The sequence below is a fragment of the Struthio camelus genome, chromosome 2 (assembly GCF_040807025.1).
Source record: "Struthio camelus isolate bStrCam1 chromosome 2, bStrCam1.hap1, whole genome shotgun sequence".
NCBI classification, from domain to species: domain Eukaryota; kingdom Metazoa; phylum Chordata; class Aves; order Struthioniformes; family Struthionidae; genus Struthio; species Struthio camelus.
In genome coordinates, this window is record NC_090943.1 from 74,929,216 (window position 1) to 74,954,460 (window position 25,245).

The 25,245-nt window shown below is 43.6% G+C and overlaps 1 protein-coding gene across 4 annotated transcripts in view; it reads left to right on the forward strand.

Moving 5' to 3' along the window:
• The first annotated feature begins 19,613 nt into the window (after positions 1 to 19,613).
• CTNNAL1 (catenin alpha like 1) overlaps positions 19,614 to 25,245 on the forward strand; it is a 60,465-nt gene continuing 54,833 nt past the window's right edge. For 2 of the 4 annotated variants that reach the window (XM_009682474.2, XM_068936301.1), the window contains exon 1: positions 19,614 to 19,915. In XM_009682474.2, coding sequence (XP_009680769.1) covers positions 19,790 to 19,915 — 126 coding nt within the window. In that variant the 5' untranslated portion in view covers positions 19,614 to 19,789. Of the gene's footprint in view, positions 20,511 to 25,245 lie in introns of all 4 variants that reach the window. The other 2 variants (XM_068936300.1, XM_068936302.1) reach the window with 2 other exon arrangements.

The following is a 25,245-nucleotide window of genomic DNA, read 5'->3' on the forward strand; positions in this document are numbered from 1 at the left end:
TTGATGATAATTTCTTGACCCAGGTGCTGGAGACGCCAACGAGGAGAGGGGCAATGCTAGACCTTGTACTAACAAACAAAGAAGGTCTAGTTGGAGAGGTGAAGGTTGGGGGCAGCCTTGGCTGCAGTGACCATGAGATGGTGGAGTTCAGGATCCTGCGAGGAGGGAGCAGGGCAATGAGTAGGATTGCAACGCTGGACTTCAGGAGAGCTAACTCTGGCCTCTTCAGGGACCTACTTAGGGGAATCTCATGGGGTAGGGCCCTAGAAGGAAGAGGGATCCAAGAAAGCTGGTTAATATTCAAACATCACCTCCTCCAGGCTCAAGAGCAGTGCATCCCTTTGAGGAAGAAGTCGAGCAAAGCGGGCAGGAGACCTGCATGGCTGAGCAAGGAACTCCTGGCAAAACTCCAGCAGAAGAAGGAAGCGTACAGAATGTGGAAGAGGGGACAGGCCACTTGGGAGGAATACAGGGACGTTGTCAGAGCGTGCAGGGATGTGACAAGGAAGGCTAAGGCCCATTTGGAATTAAATCTGGCAAGGGATGTCAAGGACAACAAGAAGGGGTTCTTCAAATACATCAATAGCAAGAGGAAGACTAGGGAAAACGTGGGTCCGCTGCTGAATGGAGTAGATGCTCTCCTGACAAAGGATACAGAATCACAGAACGGCCAAGGTTGGAAGGGACCTCTGGAGGTCATCTAGTCCAACCTCCCTGCTCAAACAGGGTCCTCTAGAGCATATTGCCCAGGATCACATCCAGGCGGGTTTTGAATATCTCCAGCGAAGGAGACTCCACTACCTCGCTGGGCAACCTCTTCCAGCGCTCTGTCACCCTCACAGGAAAGAAGTTTTTCCTCATGTTCAGATGGAACTGCCTGCGGTTCAGTTTCTGCCTGTTGGCTCTCATCCTATCGCTGGGCACGAATGAAAAGAGTCTGGCCCCATCCTCTTGGCACCCCCCCTTCAGATACTTGTACACGTTGATGAGATCCCCTCTCAGTCTTCTCTTCTCCAGGCTCAACAGGCCCAGCTCTTGCAGTCTTTCTTCATAGGAGAGGTGCTCCAGCCCTCTAATCATCTTGGTAACCCTCCGCTGGACTCTCTCCAGGAGTGCCATGTCTCTCTTGTACTGGGGAGCCCAGAACTGGACACAGTACTCCAGGTGAGGCCTCCCCAGGGCTGAGGAGAGGGGCAGGATCACCTCCCTCCACCTGCTGGCAACATTCTGCCTAATGCACCCCAGGAGACCATTGGCCTTCTTGACCACAAGGGCACACTGCTGCCTCATGTTTAACCTGTTGTCCACCAGCACTCCCAGGTCCTTCTCTGCAGAGCTACTTTCCAGCAGGTCAGCCCCCAGCCTGTACTGCTGCATGGGGTTCTTCCTCCCGAGGTGCAGGACCTTTGCCTTTGTTGAACTTCAGGAGGTTCCTCTCCGCCCACCTCTCCAGCCTGTCCAGGTCCCTCGGAATGGCAGCACAGTCTTGTGGTGTGTTAGCCTCTCCTCCCAGTTTTGGATCATCAGCACACTTGCTGAGGGTGCACTCTGAGCCTTCCTCCAGGTCATTGATGAATACATTGAACAAGACTGGAGCCAGGACTGACCCCTGGGGGACACCGCTAGCTACAGGCCTCCAGCTAGACTCTGCACCACTGACCACAACCCTCTGAGCTCGGCCATCCAGCCAGTTCTCAAGCCACCTCACCATCCACTCGTCTAGCCCACACTTCCTGAGCTTACCTAGGAGGATGTGATGGGAAACAGTGTCGAAAGTCACTGATGTTTGGTCTCACAGAGGACCAGTATCAAATTAGTAGCTGAACGCATGATGATTTAAACTTGACGTTTAAAAATAATTGTAGCATAACTAATGAGAGTGCCTGTACCCTTCAATTTAATTGCTCCCGTGAATGGGCAGGAGAGATCAGTAAACCAGAACTGAAGGTCAGATTTCAGAGAGCTAGCATAAAACCTTGCCCACATGTTCAGCCTCAGCAACCATATCTGATGCATTTAAGCGGTAAGTACACATTTGCTGGCCCCTGAACAAAGTATATTTAAGGTAAACTGAAAAACAGAAGTTCTCATTGTATTAAAATTGATGAAAATGTGCCAAGAAGTAACAGTAATTTCACTAAAATATTGGTCAGATTAGTAACATTGTGATTTATGACGTTAAAAACATCCAGAATGTCAACATTTGCACAAACATTTAGTCAGTTTTAAGCCCTTTTCAAATCCAACATAGAAGAGGAAGAACTACCTCACGTCCTATATGAGACAGCAAGAAGATGTTGGTGGACTGATTTCTCCTCTTTTTGAGGTGGGCAGCGTGTACAAAGAACCTTGGCCTTATCAGTGTGTGGGCTCGGCTGCATCCCAGACTTGGAGAATAGAAAGCAAGCTGTGCCAGGAAAAAGGGTGGTGCAAACTGTTTCCCCTCTGGAGTGAGGAGGATGTGTGACATTGTGAGTCAGAGTTCCCAGGATGGTTTAACTACCCTTCTCCTTCACACAGGCTGAATTACTTGGTGAAAAGCCAGTGTTCTTTTTTGTTTTTTGTTTTTTGTTTTTTTTTTTTTTAGAGAAAGCTTTAAATCCGTTTGCTTAACCGGTGTTTAAAGGGTATTTTTCCATTTAGCGCTGTGATACTAACAAGAGTAACAAATCAACTTTCAAATTTCCCTGACAGCTAAAAACCCCTTACATTCTATGCAGCCTTTGTGCTTCTTTCATCACCATTATCTGTCTCTGCTGTGATCCTTGTATAATTATGACACTTTATCAAATGTTTTGATAGGTTATCAAATGAATTGATAACCTGCCCTAGTTTTTTTGCTGATATAGTTTCTCACTTCATTAACGGTACTAATAGTCAGCATGAAAGAAACCCTGAAGTATCTTTGGGCTTTACTATAAAAATATGCCTATTAAGGAGCAATCTCCTATACATAATACTATCTTTGTATGTTTATAATGTGTCTGGCACATTTTGCTTCAATAATTAAAATTGTATTTTAAATATGAATGATCCTTAACTACTTCTTACCTAGCTATTAGGCTGCTAACTTCTCTTAAGCAGTAAATTAGAATATCATAAGAGATTTGCATAAGTGGAGGAGTATCCTGCACACCAGCTTAAAAGTGTTCTCTGTACAGTCATAGTGTAGAAGAAAATGGATGGGCTGTGAGAGAAACAAGTAGCCAGACTGATGCTTGATGCAGTTCATAGTTAGATGATGATACCAGTTAAAAGTATAATCCAAAAATGACCAGCTTCTACTTAGGCAGCTTCCTAACAATTCAAAATATCATCAAATGAAAACACATGGGCTATCACATATATATTAACAAAAACACACAGAGTAGGGGACCCAGGCTTCTATTTCTGACTTGACTACAGATTTGTTGTCTAAATTAATTAACTCTTTATTATCCTCGTAAATCTGTAAACTAGGACAGAAATAAATATCCAGTTAATTTTTAAGATAAAAATCTTGCCTTTAAAGATTTAATGGAAAAGCAAACGTCTTGAAGTTAGTCCCAGATCATTAGTCCTTTTGGCTTTTCCCTGTAAGAAATGCCAAAAAGAATTTAACGTTCACTCTCTCCTAGAAATCTGATGCCTTTGAGAAGGAAGGGAAGGGAAAGGCACCAGCCAAATAAAGGCATTCACTGCAGAACTGCAAATTAGTCTGCAAAGTGTTTTATACTTCACCAGTCCTCCTTGTCTCCTCTTCTGAGCAGTGGCTGCATTCTTGGAAAAACTTGTACAGGCATTTATGAGACTATTTCTTTTATTTTCACATTTTAACTCTGCAGACCACATTGCAGCTTGATAAATTCACTTGAAAGGGATGGCAAACTTTTGGGGTTTTTTTCTGGCTAACAAGAAAATGAGTGTTTTTCTCATAACATTAGAAGAAAAAATTTATTATTTAGGCAGCAGCAGAACAGAAAGGTAACTGAAAAGTTGAACTGTGTAAAGAATGAAATACTATCAATCAAGCGTAGTTTAACTGCAAAGTATAGGATGTATCATCAATGATTCGTATTCATGGATCTTACACACTTAAAATTTACAAAAGCTATCTCTTTTTTTATAGTAAATAAATATCTTTTTAAAACTTGACAATAATAAGTCCATAAAATTTACCTTCAAAAGTAAATTTCCTCCAATTCTCTACTTCAAAATGTAGCAGCACAGTTCATTTGCCAATAGTGATGAATCTGCTGGTTATCTAAGTATCTGAACAGTGGCACAGAATGGAAATGCCTCAGCAACAGGTCCTTGAGTAATCTTTTTGCACCAGCTAATACTTCAGTTATGCTGGATAAATTTCATTCCACATAAAAACCGATAAACAATAGAAAACTAGTCCAAATACACAGATTTCATCAGCAAGCTTTCAGTTATTGCGGACTGCATTATTGGATGGTAGGATCCATAAAACTAATATTTTAAATAATAAAGACATTATCAGAATGGTATTATTAAAATTATGTCAAAATAGAATCTCCTCTCTTGAATCACTCAAATTCCCTTGAGATAAATGTTCCCCATATAGAAAATGATTACAGAGAAGAAATACAGGTTAGACACATTATCTGACCAAAGAAATTAAGTAAAGAAATTTCAAAATTATTTTTAGGAGGATTTAATAAAGCAAGCTTAGGAGCTACAGGGCTATTTTTCATGATGTGAAGACATGTTTCTTTAAGAAAATCATTCCAATTCCTAGCCAGAAAAGTTTGCAGGTTTGCCCTTCTTTTTTAAACAGAGATTACAAAATCTTTTGAAAAGAGTACTGGATAAATACTACAATTTTTTCTCCATAAATATTTAAATTCAAGTTAATTGATTTTCTATAATCATTCATTTGAATGTTACCATCTGTTATATGCTTGCATAATGAATTTCAATCTCACTACAAAATATTTGCTGAAAGTAATTCTAAATTTACTTTGGAAAATATTCACCTTAGAAATCTGATAAAAGTTACATATTCAACCAAGGAACAGAAGTTACCAGGGAATCTATAACCAATGAGGTCAGCCTATGTTTGAGCTTTCAGATAGCAAACTACAGTAGAGTACAAGAAATTCAGTTGAGTATGTAATTCAGGAGAGTACAAGAAATTCAGTATTCAGTAGAACATGACAAAACAATACAGTAAAAGAAATGCAAGAAAGTCTGGCTAAACGTTTTCTGATAAAGGATATGCTGAAAAAAAAATTGAAAGAAGTGATATTCACTGTATTAAGTTGTGACCATTTATTTGCTAGGCTACTAGCAAACAAAGCTAATGCTCTATTTAGTCTTTCCTAAGACATTACATGCATCTGTGCCATGTTACTCATACATGACTAGATGCTGCTGCACAAAGACACTTCAGCTTTGATGTAACTGGCTAGTTCAGGTTTCCTTTACCATAGCTCATATGTAGCTCCTGAATCTCAGATAAAGAGGCATCTTCAGGAACTACCAGCTTTGTAAGTCTGTACCACATATTGTAACTTATCCAATGTTTCTTTATTTTGTTGAACAAAGCTATACTATATTCATCTAAACATTATGATTCATATTCATAGGATGTCTGGGAACTTAGCTTGTACTAGGGTCTTGTAATAGGGATTCTTGTATGAATCTCAGATTTACAGTCTTTTCCAATTATTTAAGTCCTAGAACAGAAACAATGACAGTTGAAGGTTATTTTGTTTCTGTTATACTGGAACAACAATCATGTTGCTTGGCAAAATATGTTAGAGAAATGATTCTAAAAAGAAAGCTTTGTCCTGCTTCATCTGCCTGTCTTGCATGTTTGTGTTTTAGTGCTGTGGAAGGGAGGACACTCAGCTATTTTTATTTGCCAGTGGGGTTACATTTTAAATATGGCTCTTGAGAACACAGAACTCTTCCATGAAATAAAATTAAAACAGCCCGCAGAATGCTTTTTCAGATTGTATGGCTTAAGATGAATTGGTTAGCACTTAACAGCTGTGTGGTTTAGAAAAGTATGAAGAGTTTAAATGTCCTTGTTGGATGACACTGATTTTTTTGGATGCAGGAACAAATTACTAAACTGCATGATTTAGCTCAAAGAGGGGAGCTATTAACAATAAGATAATGATCTCAGATACAAATTTGAAAGGGATGAAGTAAATTTAGCCCTTTTATCCTTGATCATAGTTTCCTGTATTTTCTTCTACCAAGGCTGAAGTCAGTACAGTCTTATCTTCTCAACTAACAAACTCTTCTAAGTTTCCCTTCTATTATCAGTTCCAAAGCTCTGACTATCATCTACTGGAAAAGCATAAAATTGTACGCAGTAGCATGTCTCGACCAGAAATCATTAAAACACCTACTCAGTTAAACTGTGTGTATCATTTCCTTCTAGGAGTAGTATAAGGTCATGCGTGACAATCATGCCATTTCCCACTTCTTTTGTCCCAGAATGCTCTCCAAGGTTGGGAATCTAGATAAAGTAAAAGATAGAGAATTTAATACTCACATCAATTCTTCTACCAGCCACACACAAATAATCCAGAAAAGGGAGTGCTAGCTAAGGCTGGATCATCTTTCTGCGCTTTCCTTTGAATTAGAGGAAAAACTCTTAAAAAAAACACTTTCTCAGAGAAGCCGCAGCTGGTTCTTCTGGAGCAGAACTGCCAAGAGAGGACCATAAGAAGCCATTGTTCCCTCTGCTGAGAACAAACCTATCTCCATTCTGCCAGACTCATCACTAATCTTTGTCTAGAAGAGTCTGTATCTCTGAAAAGCAGAGGCATAACTGAATTCATTACTAGAAGGTGAGGTCAGCTACTACCGCTTCTGGAATACTTGGTGTTTTAGGGTGAGCAGCTGAACCATATAATCAGCAGAGGGCAGAGAAGTTTTTGTTGGTTTTTTTCCTCAACTTACATACATCTCATTAGAAAGGAAATAAAATATAGAAAGAACTGAATACATAGGAATGAAATGCCTTTCATTATCAGCATTAGTAGCACAGGACAAAAGTAGAGTCATCACAAAGACGGTAAATGTACTCTCCTGCTGCCAGAAACAGAACTGAATCCAACTAGCTGCCTTTAAGGGGTTAGGCTAATGATTTCTCTAAATAGTGTAGTTAGCCTAACTTAGGAAGAATATGTGGTCTATCTTGTAGCATTAAAAGTAGTTTGTTAGTAATGCATATTACTAATCTCTTGGTTGGGTTTTAGTTGTTAACCGAGAAACTATGGTGCACACTTTAAAAATGATGTATATTGAAACTAAGTATTTTTTAGTACCCTACTGGTATGGAATTTTAAATAGTGCTATGAATATATGTCTTGAAGCTGCCCATTTTTTTTAGAACAGATACAGGTTATGGATTCTTAATTTAACAACGTGACATGGGTAAAGCCCCTAACAAATATCAATAGTTCAAAGATCTGGGAAGCATGAAAGATGCACTGTCCTTGGATATCCCTAATTAGTCTGTCTAAGAAAAAAAAAGAAGAAAATAGAACAACTAGGATAACTGATATCCAATGAAATATATTCATAGATGTTGCAAAGACCTATGCATGAGAGCAGTCTAAATAGAATCAACAGGATGGTTCATGTGTATTATTACAGAATCACAGAATCGTTTAGGTTGGAAGGGACCTCTGGAGATCTAGTCCAACCTCCCTGCTCAAGCAGGGTCACCTAGAGCCCAGGATCACGTGCAGACGGGTTTTGAATATCTCCAGCGAAGGAGACTCCACTACCTCGCTGGGCAACCTGTTCCAGTGCTCTGTCACCCTCACAGTGAAGAAGTTTTTCCTCTTGTTCAGATGGAACTTCCTGTGGTTCAGTTTCTGCCCATTGCCTCTTGTCCTGTTGCTGGGCACCACGGAGAAGAGGCTGGCCTCATCCTCTTGACACTCCCCCTTCAGATACTTGTACACGTTGATGAGATCGCCTCTCAAGTCTTCTCTTCTCCAGGCTGAACAGGCCCAGCTCTTGCAGTCTTTCTTCATAGGAGAGGTGCTCCAGCCCTCTAATCATCTTGGTAGCCCTCCACTGGACTCTCTCCAGGAGTGCCATGTCTCTCTTGAACTGGGGAGCCCAGAACTGGACACAGTACTCCAGGTGAGGCCTCCCCAGGGCTGAGGAGAGGGGCAGGATCACCTCCCTCCACCTGCTGGCAACACTCTGCCTCATGCACCCCAGGAGACCATTGGCCTTCTTGACCACAAGGGCACACTGCTGGCTCATGTTTAACCTGTTGTCCACCAGCACTCCTAGGTCCTTCTCTGCAGAGCTACTTTCCAGCAGGTCAGCCCCCAGCCTGTACTGGTGTATGGGATTATTCCTGCCTGGGTGCAGGACCTTTGCCTTTGTTGAACTTCAGGAGGTTCCTCTCCGCCCACCTCTCCAGCCTGTCCAGGTCCCTCGGAATGGCAGCACAGCCTTCTGGTGTGTCAGCCACTCCCCCCAGTTTTGGATCATCACCACACTTGCTGAGGGTGCACTCTGTCCCTTCCTCCAGGTCATTGATGAATACATTGAACAAGACTGGAGCCAGGACTGACCCCTGGGGGACACCACTAGCCACAGGCCTCCAACTTGACTCTGTGCCACTGACCCGAACCCTCTGAGCTCGGCCATCCAGCCAGTTCTCAAGCCACCTCACCGTCCACTCGTCTAGCCCACACTTCCTGCGCTTACCTAGGAGGATGTGATGGGAGACAGTGTCCAAAGTCTTGCTGAAGTCCAGGGAGACAACATCCACTGCTCTGCCCTCATCTACCCAGCCAGGCATTCCGTCATAGAAGGCTATCCGATTGGTCAAGCATGATTTCCCTTTGGTCAATCCGTGCTGACGACTCCTGATCACCTGCTTGTCCTCCACATGCTTAGTGAGGACCTCCAGGAGGAGCTGTTCCAGGGCTGTTCCAGGGATGGAGGGGAGGCTGACAGGCCTGTAGTTTCCTGGCTCCTCCTTCTTGCCCTTTTGGAAGACTGGCGTGACATTGGCTTTCTTCCAGTCCTCAGGCACCTCTCCTGATCTCCAGGACCTTTCCAAGGTGATGGAGAGTGGCCTAGCGATATCATCCGCCAGCTCCCTCAGCACTCGTGGGTGCATCCCATCGGGGCCCGTGGATTTATGGACGTCAAGTTTGGACAAAAGATCTCTAACCCGATCCTCCTCAACCAAGGGAGAGTCTTCCTTTCTCCAGCCTTCCTCTCTTGTCTCCAAGGTCTGGAATTCCTCAGGACTGGCCTTAGCAGTGAAGACGGAAGCAAAGAAGGCATTCAGCAACTCTGCCTTCTCTGTATCCTTTGTCACCAGGGCACCCGCCCCATTCAGCAGCGGGCCCACGTTTTCCCTAGTCTTCCTCTTGCTATTGATGTATTTGAAGAAGGCCTTCTTGTTGTCCTTGACATCCCTTGCCAGATTTAATTCCAACTGGGCCTTAGCCTTCCTTGTCACATCCCTGCACGCTCTGACAACGTCCCTGTAGTCCTCCCAAGTGGCCTGTCCCCTTTTCCACATTCTGTACACTTCCTTCTTCTGCTGGAGTTTTGCCAGGAGTTCCTTGCTCAGCCATGCAGGTCTCCTGCCCGCTTTGCTCGACTTCTTCCTCAGAGGGATGCACTGCTCTTGAGCCTGGAGGAAGTGACGCTTGAATATTAACCAGCTTTCTTGGACCCCTCTTCCCTCCAGGGCCCTACCCCAGGAGATTCCCCTAAGTAGGTCCCTGAAGAGGCCAAAGTCAGCTCTCCTGAAGTCCAGCGTTGCAATCCTACTCATTGCCCTGCTCCCTCCTCGTAGGATCCTGAACTCCACCATCTCATGGTCACTGCAGCCAAGGCTGCCCCCAACCTTCACCTCTCCAACTAGGCCTTCTTGGTTTGTTAGTACAAGGTCTAGCATTGCCCCTCTCCTCGTTGGCGTCTCCAGCACCTGGGTCAAGAAATTATCATCAATCCTCTGCAGGAACCTCTTTGACGGTTTGTGCCTAGCTGTGTTGTCTTGCCAACAGATGTCAGGGTGGTTGAAGTCCCCCATGAGAACCAGGGCCTGTGATTGTGAGGCTACTTCCAGCTGTCGGTAGAAGGCCTCATTGATGACTTCCTCCTGGTCAGGTGGCCTGTAGTAAACCCCCACAACAGTGTCACCCAGGTTAGCCTGCCCTTTAATCCTTACCCATAGGCTCTCAACCTGCTCTTCATCCACCCCGAGGCAGAGCTCCATACATTCTAGCTGCTCCCTCACATAAAGAGCAACTCCACCACCTCGCCTTCCTGGCCTGTCTTTCCTAAAAAGCACGTAGCCATCCATGACAGCATCCCAGTCATGTGAACTATCCCACCATGTCTCTGTCACTGCAATGAGATCATGGCCCTGCGACCGCACACAGATCCCTAACTCTTCCTGCTTATTCCCCATGCTGCGTGCATTGGTATACAGGCATTTCAGAGAGCCAATCAAGCATGCAAGCTTCCCAGGAGAGGTGCAAGAGGATCCTCCATAGCCATGTTGCATGCTGTCTCCCCTGGCTGTATGCACCCACTGGAGGCATCCTGACTTGAGCGGTGTTTTACTGACTCTTCTGCCACTATACCACTCCCCTTCCCCCATCTTGCCTAGTTTAAAGCCCTCCTTACCAGACTGGCCAATCTGTTGGCAAAGACGCGCGTGCCCCGCTTGGTAAGGTGGATCCCGTCGCTCCCCATCAGCTGTTGATCTTCAAACAGGGTCCCATGGTCGTAGAAACCAAAGCCCTGGTGCCAACACCAGCGGCGCAGCCAGCTGTTAACTTGGAAAACTCGTCTACTCCTCCTCCTGTCCTTTCCCCTCACAGGCAAGATTGAGGAGAAAGAGACCTGGGCTCCCAGACCCTTCACCACCATTCCCAGAGCTCCGAAGTCCTGTTTGATGGTTTCCAGTTTGCCTTTCGTGTCATTAGCACCCACATGGAAGATCAGCAGAGGGTAGTAGTCCGATGCGTGGACAAGCCTTGGCAGTCTTTCCACGACATCTCTTCTTCGAGCCCCTGGCAGGCAGCAAACCTCTCTGGACAAGAGATCAGGTCGGCAGATAGGTGCCTCTGTCCCCTGCAGCAGGGAGTCACCCACAACAATCACTCGCCGCTTCTTCCGGGGGTTCCTGCACGGCACAGGGTCTGCCAGGCCAGTTGCCTCCCTTGGAGCCATGCCCAGCTCCTCCTCGGCTTGGAGGGCGCTAAACTTGTTCTTCAAGGGTAAGTCTTGAGGAGGAGCAAGAGCCTTTCTCCTTCTATGAGAGGTCACCAGCTTCCGGCCCTCTTCAACAGCGTTATGATGCACCTTTACACACGGTACAGAGCCCTCTGACAACTCCGCTGCAGTGGGGGGTGGGGACTCCCGGAGCTGAACAGTCTCCGAGAACGCCCTGTCAATCTCCCGCTCATCCTCTCGGATGCTACGCAGCCTACTAACCTCCTCCCGTAACTCCTTTATCTGGTGACGCAACTGGTCAACCACAGCACACCTCACACAGGAGAGCTGACTGTCAGCCCAGGCCCCACGGAGAGGCCCCAGGCACTCCCTGCAGCCTGACACCTGCAGGGCTGCATCTGCTGTCTGAGGGTCTGTCTGGGTTGAGGCCTCAGACACAGCCAATGCAGCAGCTCCAGCAGCCACTGGGGAACGTGCTCTGCGGCGTGTCATGACCATGCCCCGGGGAAGGACACACCACTGTGCAAAATGTGCAAAATGGAGAGGTGCCTTCCTTGCCTTCTGGCACCCTTCTGCACAAACTGCTGCACAAACTGCTGCATCTGTTGGCTGTGCTCTGGGGGCTGTGCTCTAGGCCTGGCTCTTATATAGGCCTCTGCCTAGCAGTGACTCACAAGGTGCTTGACCCACCCAATCAGGAGCCGCCTGAAACAAAAGCCCCAACTCCCTCTGACCAGGGCAGCCCAGAGAGCTCGTTAGCAGCAGCCCCACCTAGCTAGAACTTCCCAGGAGAAGTTAAGTCAAGGTCCCCTGCAGGAGTCCTTGCCCAGCTCTCCCTTCCTGCTAGCAGCAAGCACCGTCTAGTTCCTCGGGGGTCCCCAGAAAGTCTCCACAACTTCCAACAAGGCCTACAAAAGGCGCAGGCAGAGCCCAGACACTGCTGCGCAAACTGCTGCGTCTGTTTGCTGCCTCTGTTGGCTGCGCTCTAGCATCTGTGCAGTTTCTTCCTGTTATCCCATTAACATCATGAAATGCAGACCAATGGGATATTGATAGTCAGTCATCTCATGCGTGTTGCAATTACTCTTTCATGTTATCCCCATTCTTACATACCCCTGCAAACTAACAAAGTATGTTAGTGATTTTGAAATCATTAATATTTCTAAACGGTACATTTTAAAATAATATACCGACAAGTCAAACTTCTCAAGGAATGTGGTATTTATTGCTTGACTAAGCTAGTAAATGCAAATTTGAAAAGAAAATAGCTTCTAACCTAAGCATTCATTTGCTGATGAATTAAAATCACCAAGTTATTCAGCACAACTCAAACTGAAAAAGCTGAAAAAGCATTTATTGTACAGGCCCCTGCTATAATAGGAACATCATTGTTTCCCTTTCTGCTGGTCTCACATGTTCTTTTTAATCTTGATTATTTGTCACCCTGTTAGGGACTTCTTATGGTAATGAAATTCTTTTGTTAGTGATGTAACCTGAGTCTTTTGCTGGATTTTTTCTTCCTACATAACTTATGATTGCGGTTATAAAGATTGTGGTGTTTTTTTTTTTTTTCTGAATTGCACAATTACTGATTGTTCTAAAGAGACACATGTTCCTAGCTGTTGCTAGGTGGCAAATGCTCTTAAAGATTTTGCAGGCTACAGATTTTTTCAAACCCTCAATCCTCCATATTTGCTTTATGACCCACAGGAACATACAAAAATATTCAGCACTAGGATAAAAGTTTTGAAAGAGAAAAAAGGTTTTGCTGCAAAGCTTAACCCAGGTCAATTAAGACTTAACTACAGGTCAATTTAAGACTTTCATAAGGGATGATTATCTTATATCTGCTTACTCTGAGGTTGCTCCTACCTTCTTCGAAAGACTCATGTGTTAGCTATTGTTTAGAACATGATCCCAGATGGAATGAGCTTCAGCCATAGTACTATGAAAAATATAAAAGTGTGAAAGTGCGGTTGCATGGAGTGCAAGGAAAAAAACCCAAGTTATTGCTTATTTTAAGCTTATCTAGGAACTAATTTTGCCTGATATCTAACAGTAGCATTGAGAGTTCCAAAGTGTATACAAACTCATTGATAAATCCATTATATAGAGTTAATCTGAAAAAGATCCTGTATTCTAAATCTTAGCCCCATGCAAATCTACCATTCCTAGAGTATGATTTTGTAAAACTACTCTTTAACTCCTACTAACAGTTCTAGTGGAAACTTTATTTTTCAGATATCCCTTTTGAAATAAGGGCAAATTCAAAGCTGAATTTAACTGATGAGACTTTTCACCTCCAAAAGCTGTCACACCAACATCAGTAGGCTTTATCCTCATATCTACATACCAGGAATATTTATTAAAGGACAAGACAAGGAAACTATGAATAAGAAAAGAAAACTAGACTCATCAGTTGATAACAGAATAGTTTCAGCTTCTCCTGCAGTATCTCATATCAGTGCAGAAATCAAAATCTGATTCTCACACAGCAAGACTTTAATGAAGGTAGTTACTGCAGTTCCTCAGTAGTCTCTAGCTATGGAAAGCCTCAACTCGGCACTTAAAGCCCTGCTCAGTCTTGAAGCAGTTATCTCAAATAGTCCTGCTCAGTGCATCTAGAGGTTTCAGAAAATTTAGCTGTTGGACTTTAAGGACATTCTATAGAATGTATCTGAAAAGCAGTTTTCAGAAATTTATACTTCAGCCAAACTTAGGCAAACTGTTATAGGGACTATAAAAGGCACTTCTCTGACTGTCCCATCCTATTTACATACCTGTCATTAAATTTCACTTTCTTGAGCCAGCCTGGATCTTCTCAGCAAAACAACGGTAAGAATTATTCAATTTTGAAAAACGTATTCCTTCCCTAACCTCATTTTTTTAATGAAGCTATGTCATTTCTCCTGAAAGTTAAACAAATGAAGCATTCTGAGACGAGCACCTGTCTGGGAGAACCACCTCAAAGTTTTGAAGTTCAGCATACTTACATGCAACTGAAAGCATGGGTCTTATAATGGAAGTCTTAGGCAACTTGAGTTGTATCCATTGGTGTATCCTTTTCCTTGCCAATAAAGTCTCATACTAACACTACTAACACTAAAGAAATCTTACAGGGCTGAAAATTGTTCTCTTGTTCTCTCCTACCTCAGATACATAGCTGCTACAATCACAGGTGGCTTGAGGAAGAAACTTCAGTGAAAAGGTGGGAAAATATTCCTCAGACCTTGGTTTTAACTATCTTCCTCTAACCGATTGGTTGACTTAAGCTTTTATGCTCTTTGCCTTCAGCATGTCATAGGAAATTTACACTTTATACCTAGATATATTATCAAAAATAAGCTACCTAGAACAGAAGTCTGTTGATGGTACTTGGATTTGTGAACCATACTGGGGTCTTACACTTTTTGGAGAACTAGCATGGGTAACTGTATTCTTATGTGCTGTGTATACTTATGTGCTTATGTGTAGTCAAGCCAAGATGGGTTGTCAAACACTGATTTTCTTCACAGTAGTCATAAGGATTCAATCATTACATCATCACAGAAGTGTTTTGGAGAGAGACCACATTTGGTAGCATGGCCAAATAGTTGTTATTTGCTGAAGATTTTGACAGCTGCCACCTTTTAAACTCAAAGGGAGCCACTGACTGAAATCACTCTGGCTGCATGGGTACATGGGCATTTTGAATAAGCATTCAGGATAAAAATGGACACTAACTGTAGTCCTTTAAATATGTCCATACATTATGTTTACATCCCCTTCTTCTTCATAATTTGTGTAACAACTCTTACAATCATATTGTGAAACTAGTAATTCATAAAATAACAAAAATGTTTAGCCACTTCATAAAATACTGTTTAGAAAATAAATATTAGCTTTGTAAAGTGAAGTATTTTACTATGGAGTAGGTGGTAAACATAAAAGATTGTTTTTTAAAGAAGTGTTCTTTATATTATTTGGAGATAATAATCATTAATAACAAAGATTAGACATTTGAGGAAAACTTGCCTTCTATCTTCTAACATTTCTCAAAACCTTAAAAGTTTTAGTAGCCTTTAAACTACGGATTTTACAGTTTCACTCTAACACTGAAGCAAAAAAATGATTGTCAAGTTTTAGAGGAAACTGGAGGTAATCAAAGTAAGTCTAAATCTAGGTAAGTCTAAGCTACTCTAAGATTACTTTAGAGTAGATTTCTAATTTTCATCTGGAAAGATGATTGATGTGCTTTCCCCTTCCACTCTGCTCCAACTTTATCCTCACCTGGAGGAAAGAGAGAGGGAGCTCAAGGAAAGCAATCTGATCCTTAGCCCTAATCTGATCCTTAGCACTAAGCTCTGCATTCCAGACTACAGCTGGTATATCTAGGAATATATATATCTATCTAGGAAGCAATGGAGGCACTACTTCCTGTTACCTCTGCATATTTGGGATGTCCTACGTGGGAGGATAAAAGAGCAATTACCAGCTTTTGGAATCCATCCTCAAAGTGTTATTAATTTAGGTAATTCCTATGTCTTATTTGATTAATTATAAATATACATGTAAAACTGCTCAGTTACCAAATTTACTGAAAAGTCCTCTGATCTCATCAGCTATTTTTTCCAGCATTTCCTTGTTCTCTGTGCTGTGTTTCCTAGACCAACTGCTCTTTGGGCCACAAACTTTTAGGTTCTTCTTCACAACACACAAGTTCAAACCTGTATTGACTGATTTCATTGTTACATGGTATCTGCTTTACTATGTATGTCTCAACAATGCACACATAACAGCTCTAACAACCTGTTTCCTAAGGGTTAGACACAAGGTTTCTCACAGTTGAAAAGGTTTCTGCCCTCATTGGTGACCTTATTCCAGTCAAAATGACCAGATTAGCAAAAACAGTTTTACCGTTTAAGCTTAACCTTAATCTCATTTTGCTTTAAATAGCCCAGGGAAAACACACACACACACACACACATCTTAGCTGGAAGGTAAGAGGAGGTGCTATTCCATCACCTGGACAGTGATGACTGGCTAGAAGGTAAGCTGAGGCTGATTGGCAACCTCTTCAGACAAGTCAAAGTACAGGTGGAATAAGATGTGTTTACTCATTAGTACATTTCATATCATTCCCATTAAAGCTAAGAGGCCATCATCCATGGCCTAACTATGCGTAAAAGCTCAAAACAGCTCTCCTTCTTAGGAGAGTTGTCATTGTTGGGGCACATGGGACATTAGAGAACAGACTGAGACTTTTGGCTCAGCCATGTGCTGGGCTGTTTTCTCCTACAAAAGGTGCATCAGGAAGAAGAGGGAGAGATGAAGAGCTAGACTAGGGAACATGAGAAAAGCAGGGACTTAACAATGCTGTGGTTTACCTTTTATGTGGGAACCCAAGCTTGTGGGAGATCATGGACAGAGGAGCAGAAGGTGTCCCATCCTTGGGTAAAGTCTAGAAGAGATATGAGGAAGAATAGATTGACCTGTTCATAATGCTGTGGGGATACGAAACACTTCCTTCCCCTTGATAACTGACAAAGTTATGAGGTTAGAAATATAGTCCATTAGGCATGACTCTTGTCCTCTATCCTTGTACTTCAGATACCTTTCAGATAACAGGTAGAGGTGAACAGTAGTAGCTATCTAGAAACTGCAGTGGCCAGTGGTCCTCCTCCTGCATTATAGGAGTGAGGAGCATTTTCTTTGGGATGGTGGGCTATTGCTTTCCTGAATCTGTCACATGGGCTGAGAATGATAGGAGAAAAACATTCTAGCTCTGTGCATTATACATTTAGACTGCTCCCTCTGAAGTGTGTGTTGTCATGCCAAAGGTGTAGTTGTTATCTATCACAGTGGCTCATTCAAATTGCCTTAATATAATTAAAAAGCACAATTAACCTCCAGGCTATCATGTTTGAAGATCTCCTCAAGATATCTTCAAAGATGTCAGTATGCAGCATTCTAGAGCTTTTCAATTGTGTTAAATTAAAACCATCACAAAATGCACTGTTTGTCTAACACAGGACCTGGAAGCAGAGCATGTGGTTTCCACGTTTAAACTGGAAGGACATGAAGTGAGAGAGCTAGACAATGTTGTCACTAGCTTGACTTACTAATGCTACTTCTCTAGTGAAGGCAAAAGGAAAGGAGAAGACAGTGGTAGATTGTGAATAGGACTTCTGCCTGCAGAAAGCAGTTGCAAAATTCCTACTCACAAATCAGGACGTTTGCCCAATCTGAGTAGAAAAGGATTTTAAAATGCTATTTTTGTTGTCTTTTTTTTTTTTTCCTCAGGACAAAACTTGTTTTCTTTTTCAATGTGAAGTAAAATGGTGCAGGGAAACTATATCCCAAAGGAATGTAGTTGTCTCTCCCTCTCTCTTGCACTACTGACACTTTGTCTGATGTATGCCTCAGCTCATACAATCCAAAGTCCCCTGTACAGCCTTGTGGAGTTTGCATCCAGGCTTGTCCTAAGCACTAAAACATAATAGAAGACAATAAATGTTCTGGAAGGCTTAGAATCAAGGTATTGAGAAAGATATAAAGGGAGAACAAATGATGTGGAAAAGAATGAGAGATGTTTTAAGTAAATGGATAGAATTTCAGAGAAACAGAGGAAAAAAAACAAGAAATCACAAGTGTGTTCTAAACCACTTTTATCAAACATGACTCACATTTATTTCAAAGTCTACCCCACCATCTAAATGATTTTGTACCACAGTAGATTTAAGTCTTCAGTTCTTTCCTGTAATACTTGATGCTGTAAAGGTGTCATTTTAGAAAGTATGATATGAGACCATGTTTAGAAAATATGATATGAAACCAATTTCCTGAAGAGCTAGGAATAGGGTCATACTTTTATCTAGGGTTATACTAGTAGTTCTGACAATTTTCTTTTTTAATAAATATGGAAGACTCTGTAGGACAACAGATGCTATCCTTTTTAACCTTCTGTCCAGGTTTCAATATTTAGCTAGAGATGTTGTAATCAAATAGGTCAGAAGTGTTTCTGAAGACAGAAAATGAGACAAAATCTTTGTAAAAAATGTAAAAAAGCCAAAAGACATTTTACACAGTTGTTTTGTCTGAGCTCAGAGTAGTTAAACACAAATCAGTTCTGACTAGGAAACTAAATAGCTATGTTAGAGTAGTTCGTGAGCCTAAATCCTAAGTAGGGCTTGTTGGCTCCATGCATTGAGTTACCCCCATTCTGGACTAGAGCTGCTCTGCACCTTGGTAGTTTGGATCACAGCCATAAGAGCTTGCTACTGTTCCCACAAGTTTGGGCAGACAGGCCTGTAGAAGAATCAGCATTATCAAATACATAGTCAGATTAGATGAGTAAGCAGTCATGCATTGATATTTCTAGACTATAGGTCATAAACTAATGTGGGGAGGTGAGTTTAGTCCGTTCCTAAAGCCAAAGAAAACATTCATTCATTTGAAAATATTTTTGCATTCTTCTTGCTAAATCATCCATAGATGTTCTGCTTTAGCACCAAAGCTGGGTAATGTCAGATACATATGAAAGTTGTCCTCTAAACCAGCCAATGTGCAGGCATAGGAAACAAATCATTGAAAGGAGGGAGGTGAGTTTTTCACTGGGAGGCTGCAAAAGGGGAAGAAGAAATTTAATTTAATACAGCTAACCAACCTTTGCAGAGATCACATAAAATAAACTAATCTTGACTTAAATAATCTTCAGTAATACAGTGACTGTGTAGCTAACTTTCCAGTTCCCCCTGTACCCGTGTCCCTGATTTCCTGCCTGGGACTACCCTTCCCCTCAAATTTGTGCTGGCTAGGGTGGGTGAAGCAGAAGTCTGGCTACGCACCTGGACTCTCGTTTTCTGGAAGGCTACCCAAGCCCTGCAGCCACTGCAGAGCGTGGACCCTTGCCCCAGCTGCAAACATGCACAGGGAAGAGACTTCCACACCCAGGCACGGATCCTCGAACCTGGGTGTTTCGACCCTCCGACGCCGCCATCCTGGGAGAGGCCGCCTACCTACGGCAAGGAAAACGCAAACCAGGTCGGGGCGGCTGCCGAGGGGGCAAGCACCAGTCCTTCCTCCAGCGGCTCGAAAGTTCAGCGTAGAGCCCTGCGTGGGCAGCGGGGAGGTAGCGAGGCTGATACGGGACACGGGTGCCACTCACCCGCCCAGTCCCGGGAACACGGCCGCAGCACGGCTGCACTCGCTTACCCGCCGCGTGGGGGGAAGGGGAAGCCGGGAGGCTACGCGCGCTCGCCTGCGCGGCGGGGGTTGGCGGAAGCGCCCCGCTCCGGGACACGGCGTGGGAGAGGCGAGTGCAGGGTGGGGGGAAGGCTGCCGGTAGTTGTGGTGCTAGCGCCTGGTGAGGAGAGTGCAGAAACTGGAACTGTCGCTTTAAATCCCATCCCATCCCAAGGGGGCGTGGAAGGGGCCGTGGGGGGGGGGAGGAGGTTGAGCGCGCGCGCGTGCGGCATCTCTGTGCGCTTCGGCAAGGCAGCGGTGCCCTGGCTGGCGGGGGCGGGGCAGGGCAGCGCAGGCTGTCGTGTGGGTAGCGGCCGGGAGGAGGGGAGTTGGTTTCGAGGGAGTTGGGGGTCCTTCTCTGCTCCCCGCCATGGCCATGTCTCCGTGCAGCAGCAGTGGTGTTTCCTCGTCGTCCTCGTCGGGATTGGGGACGGACGCAGGACTGGAGATCCGCACGCGCTCCGTGGAGCAAACGTTGGTTCCGCTGGTGTCGCAGGTAGAAATCCGCACCGCTGAGCCTGTCCTCCCTCCCCCAGCCGGGGGTAGGGCGGAAGGGAGCGGTTCCAACCGCCGGCGGAGGCATGGCGCGGGTGGGTCCGGTTGCCCCCCTTCTCGGCCGGCTCTGAGCTTGGCCGCGGCAGAAGTTTGTGCGCTCGGCTCTCGCCGCTCTGTAGTTCCCCTGTTTGCGGAGGCAGCTTCACTTTGCTGCTCCCTCTCCCTCCTGTTTTCTTCTCAACCAGCATCCTGGTCCCGGAGATCCCGCTGGGGCTGGGTCCCGCCATCTGGCCTGGGACGGGATCTCCCGCTCCTTCAGGGCCCTGTGCGGGGGAGGGGGCAGGAATGCCGCTCCCAGAGGGCGGCGGGCTCCGGAGAGGCACCTGGAGGGGTGCGCGCCCTCTCACACGTGTCCCCCGGTAAAACTCCTGGCGCCGAAGTTTCCCGCAAGGTTGCGGTGGCGTTGCGTAACGCCTGTGGCAAGCCACTGCGTTGCCGTACGTGTTTTAAACGCGGGATGCTGCAGTTTGGAGCGCAGGAGCTGGGAGACGGCGTTGGTTTGGCTTCTCTTCATGTGCCTGAGTGGTGAAATGTGTGTAAGTTATGCGGCTGGAACTATTAACGTTGCTCTTAAAACAAAAGTATTTCAAGAGGCTTTTCAAGTCTCTTGCCTTCGGTTTTTCAGCTTGTGAATATTCTCTTTTTCTAACTTTTTGATACTGGAGAAAGCAGTCGATTTTCAGGGGATTTGTCTAAACGTAGTTATTTTCACTGTCAGGCCTGAATGTTGCATTCATTTGAATTCTGATCACATCCGAGGCTACTACTTGAATTTTAAAAAGTTAAATAACATGTAAACTGTGCTTTTGTGACCTCTTAATGTGTCCCACACAGTGCCAGCTAGGCTTAAAAGTCTGATTTTTTTTTTTTTTCTTCCCTAAAGTGGTCTTAAGTGGTGAATGTATGTGATTCTTTAAGTGGTAAATATATGCAGACCACTTCATTTTATCAACTCCTAAGTTTCAAAATTAGAGTTTGATACACCTGATAAATTTGTTCTTCTTTGTGTATATTATTTTGATTCATTATTTTTCAGTATTTTCTTTATAGTATTTTTGTGCTTTTATACTGGTTATTTTTATACTGGTTATAAACGTTAGCAGGTAGAAACCTATGACATCCACACAAAGTCTTTATACAATGTGTAGCATTCATACAAAAATCACTAGCCCTTGTGATGGAAAGTGGTATCTATACTAACATAGCCCATCTGGAAGCAAACTTTTGTGAGCCTCATTTTGCATTTGTAACAGCCAGGCATCAGGAAAGGTTTGCAGTAGGGTAATTGAGGTTCTGTACTTACCAGTGCAGTTAGTTGTCCTCTGTTTAAAGAAGTCTCCATCAGTTCAAAGAATTCCATCTCCAGGATTTTGCTTTGAAGGCAAAATCAAATCAAAGATAAAGTTCAATGAATTTTCCACTCCTGAAGCAATTCAGGGAGGTAAAATATTGAGACTACTTTTAGGAAGCTTGAAAACGAACAAGCAAAGAAACAATTGCAGAGGGCAAACTTAATTGCAAAAGTTTAAATTCTTACTTTTGACAGATCTCTGTGAAGAATTCTTATTCTTCTGGAATAATAATGGTGGTCTTGCTTCATTGTGGATTCACTGCACATGTAACATGTCATGCATGATTTGTTGTTGACCACAAAATCTATGACTGTGTCTTCCAGAAATGTTCCACATCTTTCACGTGTACAATACAATGTGTTCTGAGCATTTCTGAGTACTCAGTTCTTATTCTTTTCCTGGTAAAGTGCTCTGAACTTCAGGTGAGCTTATTCCCTTGAATCTTGAGTACTAAGAGTTCCAGTCAGATCAGCCTATAAAGTTGCTAATGACGTCAGCTGTAGGGCATTCCATAGGGCATGTTCAGTGAACTACTTGCTGTGCTGTTTTATGAATTCTTTCTTTACTATTTCTTGTAAATTGTTAAGTAGAGGTCTGGCTGTTAACTGTAGGTTTTCTTTGCTTGGGTATTTTTGCAGAAATGGTGTTTATTAATATAGATTGTTTTACTTGTTTCTATATGCTGCTCAGTTTACACGAGCTGCGTATCTGCAGAAGTGTTTGGGACTTTATTTTTCTGCTTGTACAAAATACACTTGCAAAGTTTTTTTTTTTTTTTTTGCTCTGAGGTTAATAAGTTTATTTCTGGAACTATTTTGTTCAGTTTAAAAAAAAAAAAACTTGTATTTGTATGCTACTGGAAAAAAATACTCAGAGCGTTGTTATTGGTTTTCACTACTTCTTTTAAGCAAAGAGGAAGACAATAGGATGCTATGTCTGTCAGACTCGCTTTCAATCTCCTTTGTTTAGCCAAACCTCTTTTTCCTTTTTTAGCAAAAAATGGCTGCGTAGACCCTTAATTGATGCACTGTTTAGTACATTGTACTAATTGATGTATAGTACTTTTTTTAAGGTTAGTATTTATAAACTTGAGCTTGGTCTTCATTTTACCTGAATCTGTTTAGAGCTTAATGTGGCCCTTTTATAATAGGGCCACAACTGCAGACTCAAGCCACAGTATTCCATATTTACTAATATTTTTTTCTAACTGTCTACATATCCATACTCTGGACAGAGTCATTCTACAGTATAGCACAAAGCATATGTGATAAAATTCAGAAAATATGGTTTTATGGGTCAAAACCCACAATTTTTTTCAGAATAAATAGAATTCTCTTTTAGTGGATAGGTGTCTTTAATTCAGTTTTTCTCGTGTAAATAGTACAGTTTTCTTCTAAATAGCAGGAACAAAGGAGATGTCTAATTTATTTCCAGTCTAATCAATATTGGTTTAGATTTCTTTTATGGAAAGTTTCTGGCAATGCAGGTCAAGAAGGGTGGGCAAAGCAGTCAGTACTACTCCTATAAAAGCAATCTGTTAAAGTAGTTGAGGAAAGGCCAAGGGGAAAAATCACTTTCCAGGATGTGGCTCCACCAGGGACTTCCTCAGCATATATCTGTTTGCAGGTCTAGCCATGGTCAGGTATCTTCACAGCTGTAGGAGTCTGTTTGGAAGGAGCTCTTCCAAGGAACCATTCTGAGAAACTGCAGAACAAGTATTTGTAGAACTTCACAATATGACATATGGAAGAAGTCCACTGAGGTGGAACTTTGAACATATATTTGTTTGTGGGCTAGATGAGTGGACGGTGAGGTGGCTTGAGAACTGGCTGGATGGCCGAGCTCAGAGGGTTGTGGTCAGTGGCGCAGAGTCTAGCTGGAGGCCTGTAGCTAGCGGTGTCCCCCAGGGGTCAGTCCTGGCTCCAGTCTCGTTCAATATATTCATCAATGACCTGGAGGAAGGCTCAGAGTGCACCCTCAGCAAGTGTGGTGATGATCCAAAACTGGGGGGAGTGGCTGACACACCAGAAGGCTGTGCTGCCATTCCGAGGGACCTGGACAGGCTGGAGAGGTGGGCGGAGAGGAACCTCCTGAAGTTCAACAAAGGCAAGTGCAAGGTCCTGCACCTCGGGAGGAAGAACCCCATGCAGCAGTACAGGCTGGGGGGCTGACCTGCTGGAAAGTAGCTCTGCAGAGAAGGACCTGGGAGTGCTGGTGGACAACAAGTTAAACATGAGGCAGCAGTGTGCCCTTGTGGCCAAGAAGGCCAATGGTCTCCTGGGGTGCATTAGGCAGAGCGTTGCCAGCAGGTGGAGGGAGGTGATCCTGCCCCTCTCCTCAGCCCTGGGGAGGCCTCCCCTGGAGTACTGTGTCCAGTTCTGGGCTCCCCAGTACAAGAGAGACATGGCACTCCTGGAGCGAGTCCAGCGGAGGGCTACCAAGATGATTAGAGGGCTGGAGCACCTCTCCTACGAAGAAAGGCTGAGAGAGCCTGGGCCTGTTGAGCCTGGAGAAGAGAAGACTGAGAGGCAATCTCATCAATGTGTATAAGTATCTGAAGGGGGAGTGTCAAGAGGATGAGGCCAGCCTCTTCTCCGTGGTGCCCAGCAACAGGACAGGAGGCAACGGGCAGAAACTGAACCACAGGAAGTTCCATCTGAACAAGAGGAAAAACTTCTTCACTGTGAGGGTGACAGAGCGCTGGAAGAGGTTACCCAGCAAGGTAGTGGAGTCTCCTTCGCTGGAGATATTCAAAACCCGCCTGGATGTGATCCTGGGCAATATGCTCTAGGTGACCCTGCTTGAGCAGGGAGATTGGGACTAGATGATCTCCAGAGGTCCCTCCCAACCTAAATGTTTCTGTGATTCTGTGATTCCTAGAACAGGTTTCTGTGCAACTCCATTGGTCATCCTCTTCCACTGTTATAAGCCACTATTTACTTCTTGCCTTCTTTTGCTCTTCCTACTTCCTTCCATCTCTTAATCAGGTAAATATTCATGCAAAGGACTGTCTCTATTTTTCAGAGAACTGCTTAGTTTCCTTTAAAAGTTTTGGTTTGCACTTTGATTCTTATTTTTTTCAGTAGAGTACATATCCATATAGTTGCTTATCTCTGCAAGAGAAGTGCATAGTTTTGTGAGGCACAATTTTTAAGAAACATCACATTGAATCTTTTCTAGTATATCATATTTGTTAGGTGTCCACTAATGTTCTTCCTTACTTCTGGTATTGATTTGCCTTGTACAAAGGTCAGGCCATTCTCCATCAGTATCAGTCTAGTTTTCAGTAAGAGATTGCATGATAAAGCTAATGTCAGCTATTGCATCTTTGAGTTCCTTGGAATCTTGAGAGAATAGCATCTAAGGTTGGCAAGTTGTTCCTTTTCATTTTATCTAATTGTTTTATGGCCTCTTCTATAGTCAATAGATTCTGCGCAAATTTCTCTGAGTCTATCACAGAGGTAGATTCTAGTATAGCGATCTTTTCACTTTCTTCTGTAGTTCAGCACGAATATGAATAGCTACTCTGCTCTGCCCTTATTTTCTGTCAAAAGGATGGGGCAAAGCTATGTTAGGGAGTTAACCGAGTATAATGTCAGGCTGACAGTCCTGAAGAAATGAAGTGGCCTGTAAGAACTGATAAGTTGCTTTAGGTTAGCAGAACTGATATTATTCTCTGTGGAATTGAACAGGCTTATTCTTTTGGAAAGTCTTAACAGAGATGTGTAAAACTCTAGGCGTAGAGTTCAGTCTGCCACCTTTCCATGGCATTTGTCTTTGAATTTTGTCTGTAGGCTAACATTGCGTTTGGGAAAACTGTTTTGTGGTCGTATTTGCCCTAGATGTTCTCAGATGCCTGGAAACTACTTGGATGCTCCTGTTGTACACCTAATAGCAGCAGAACTCAGAATAGTGAAGC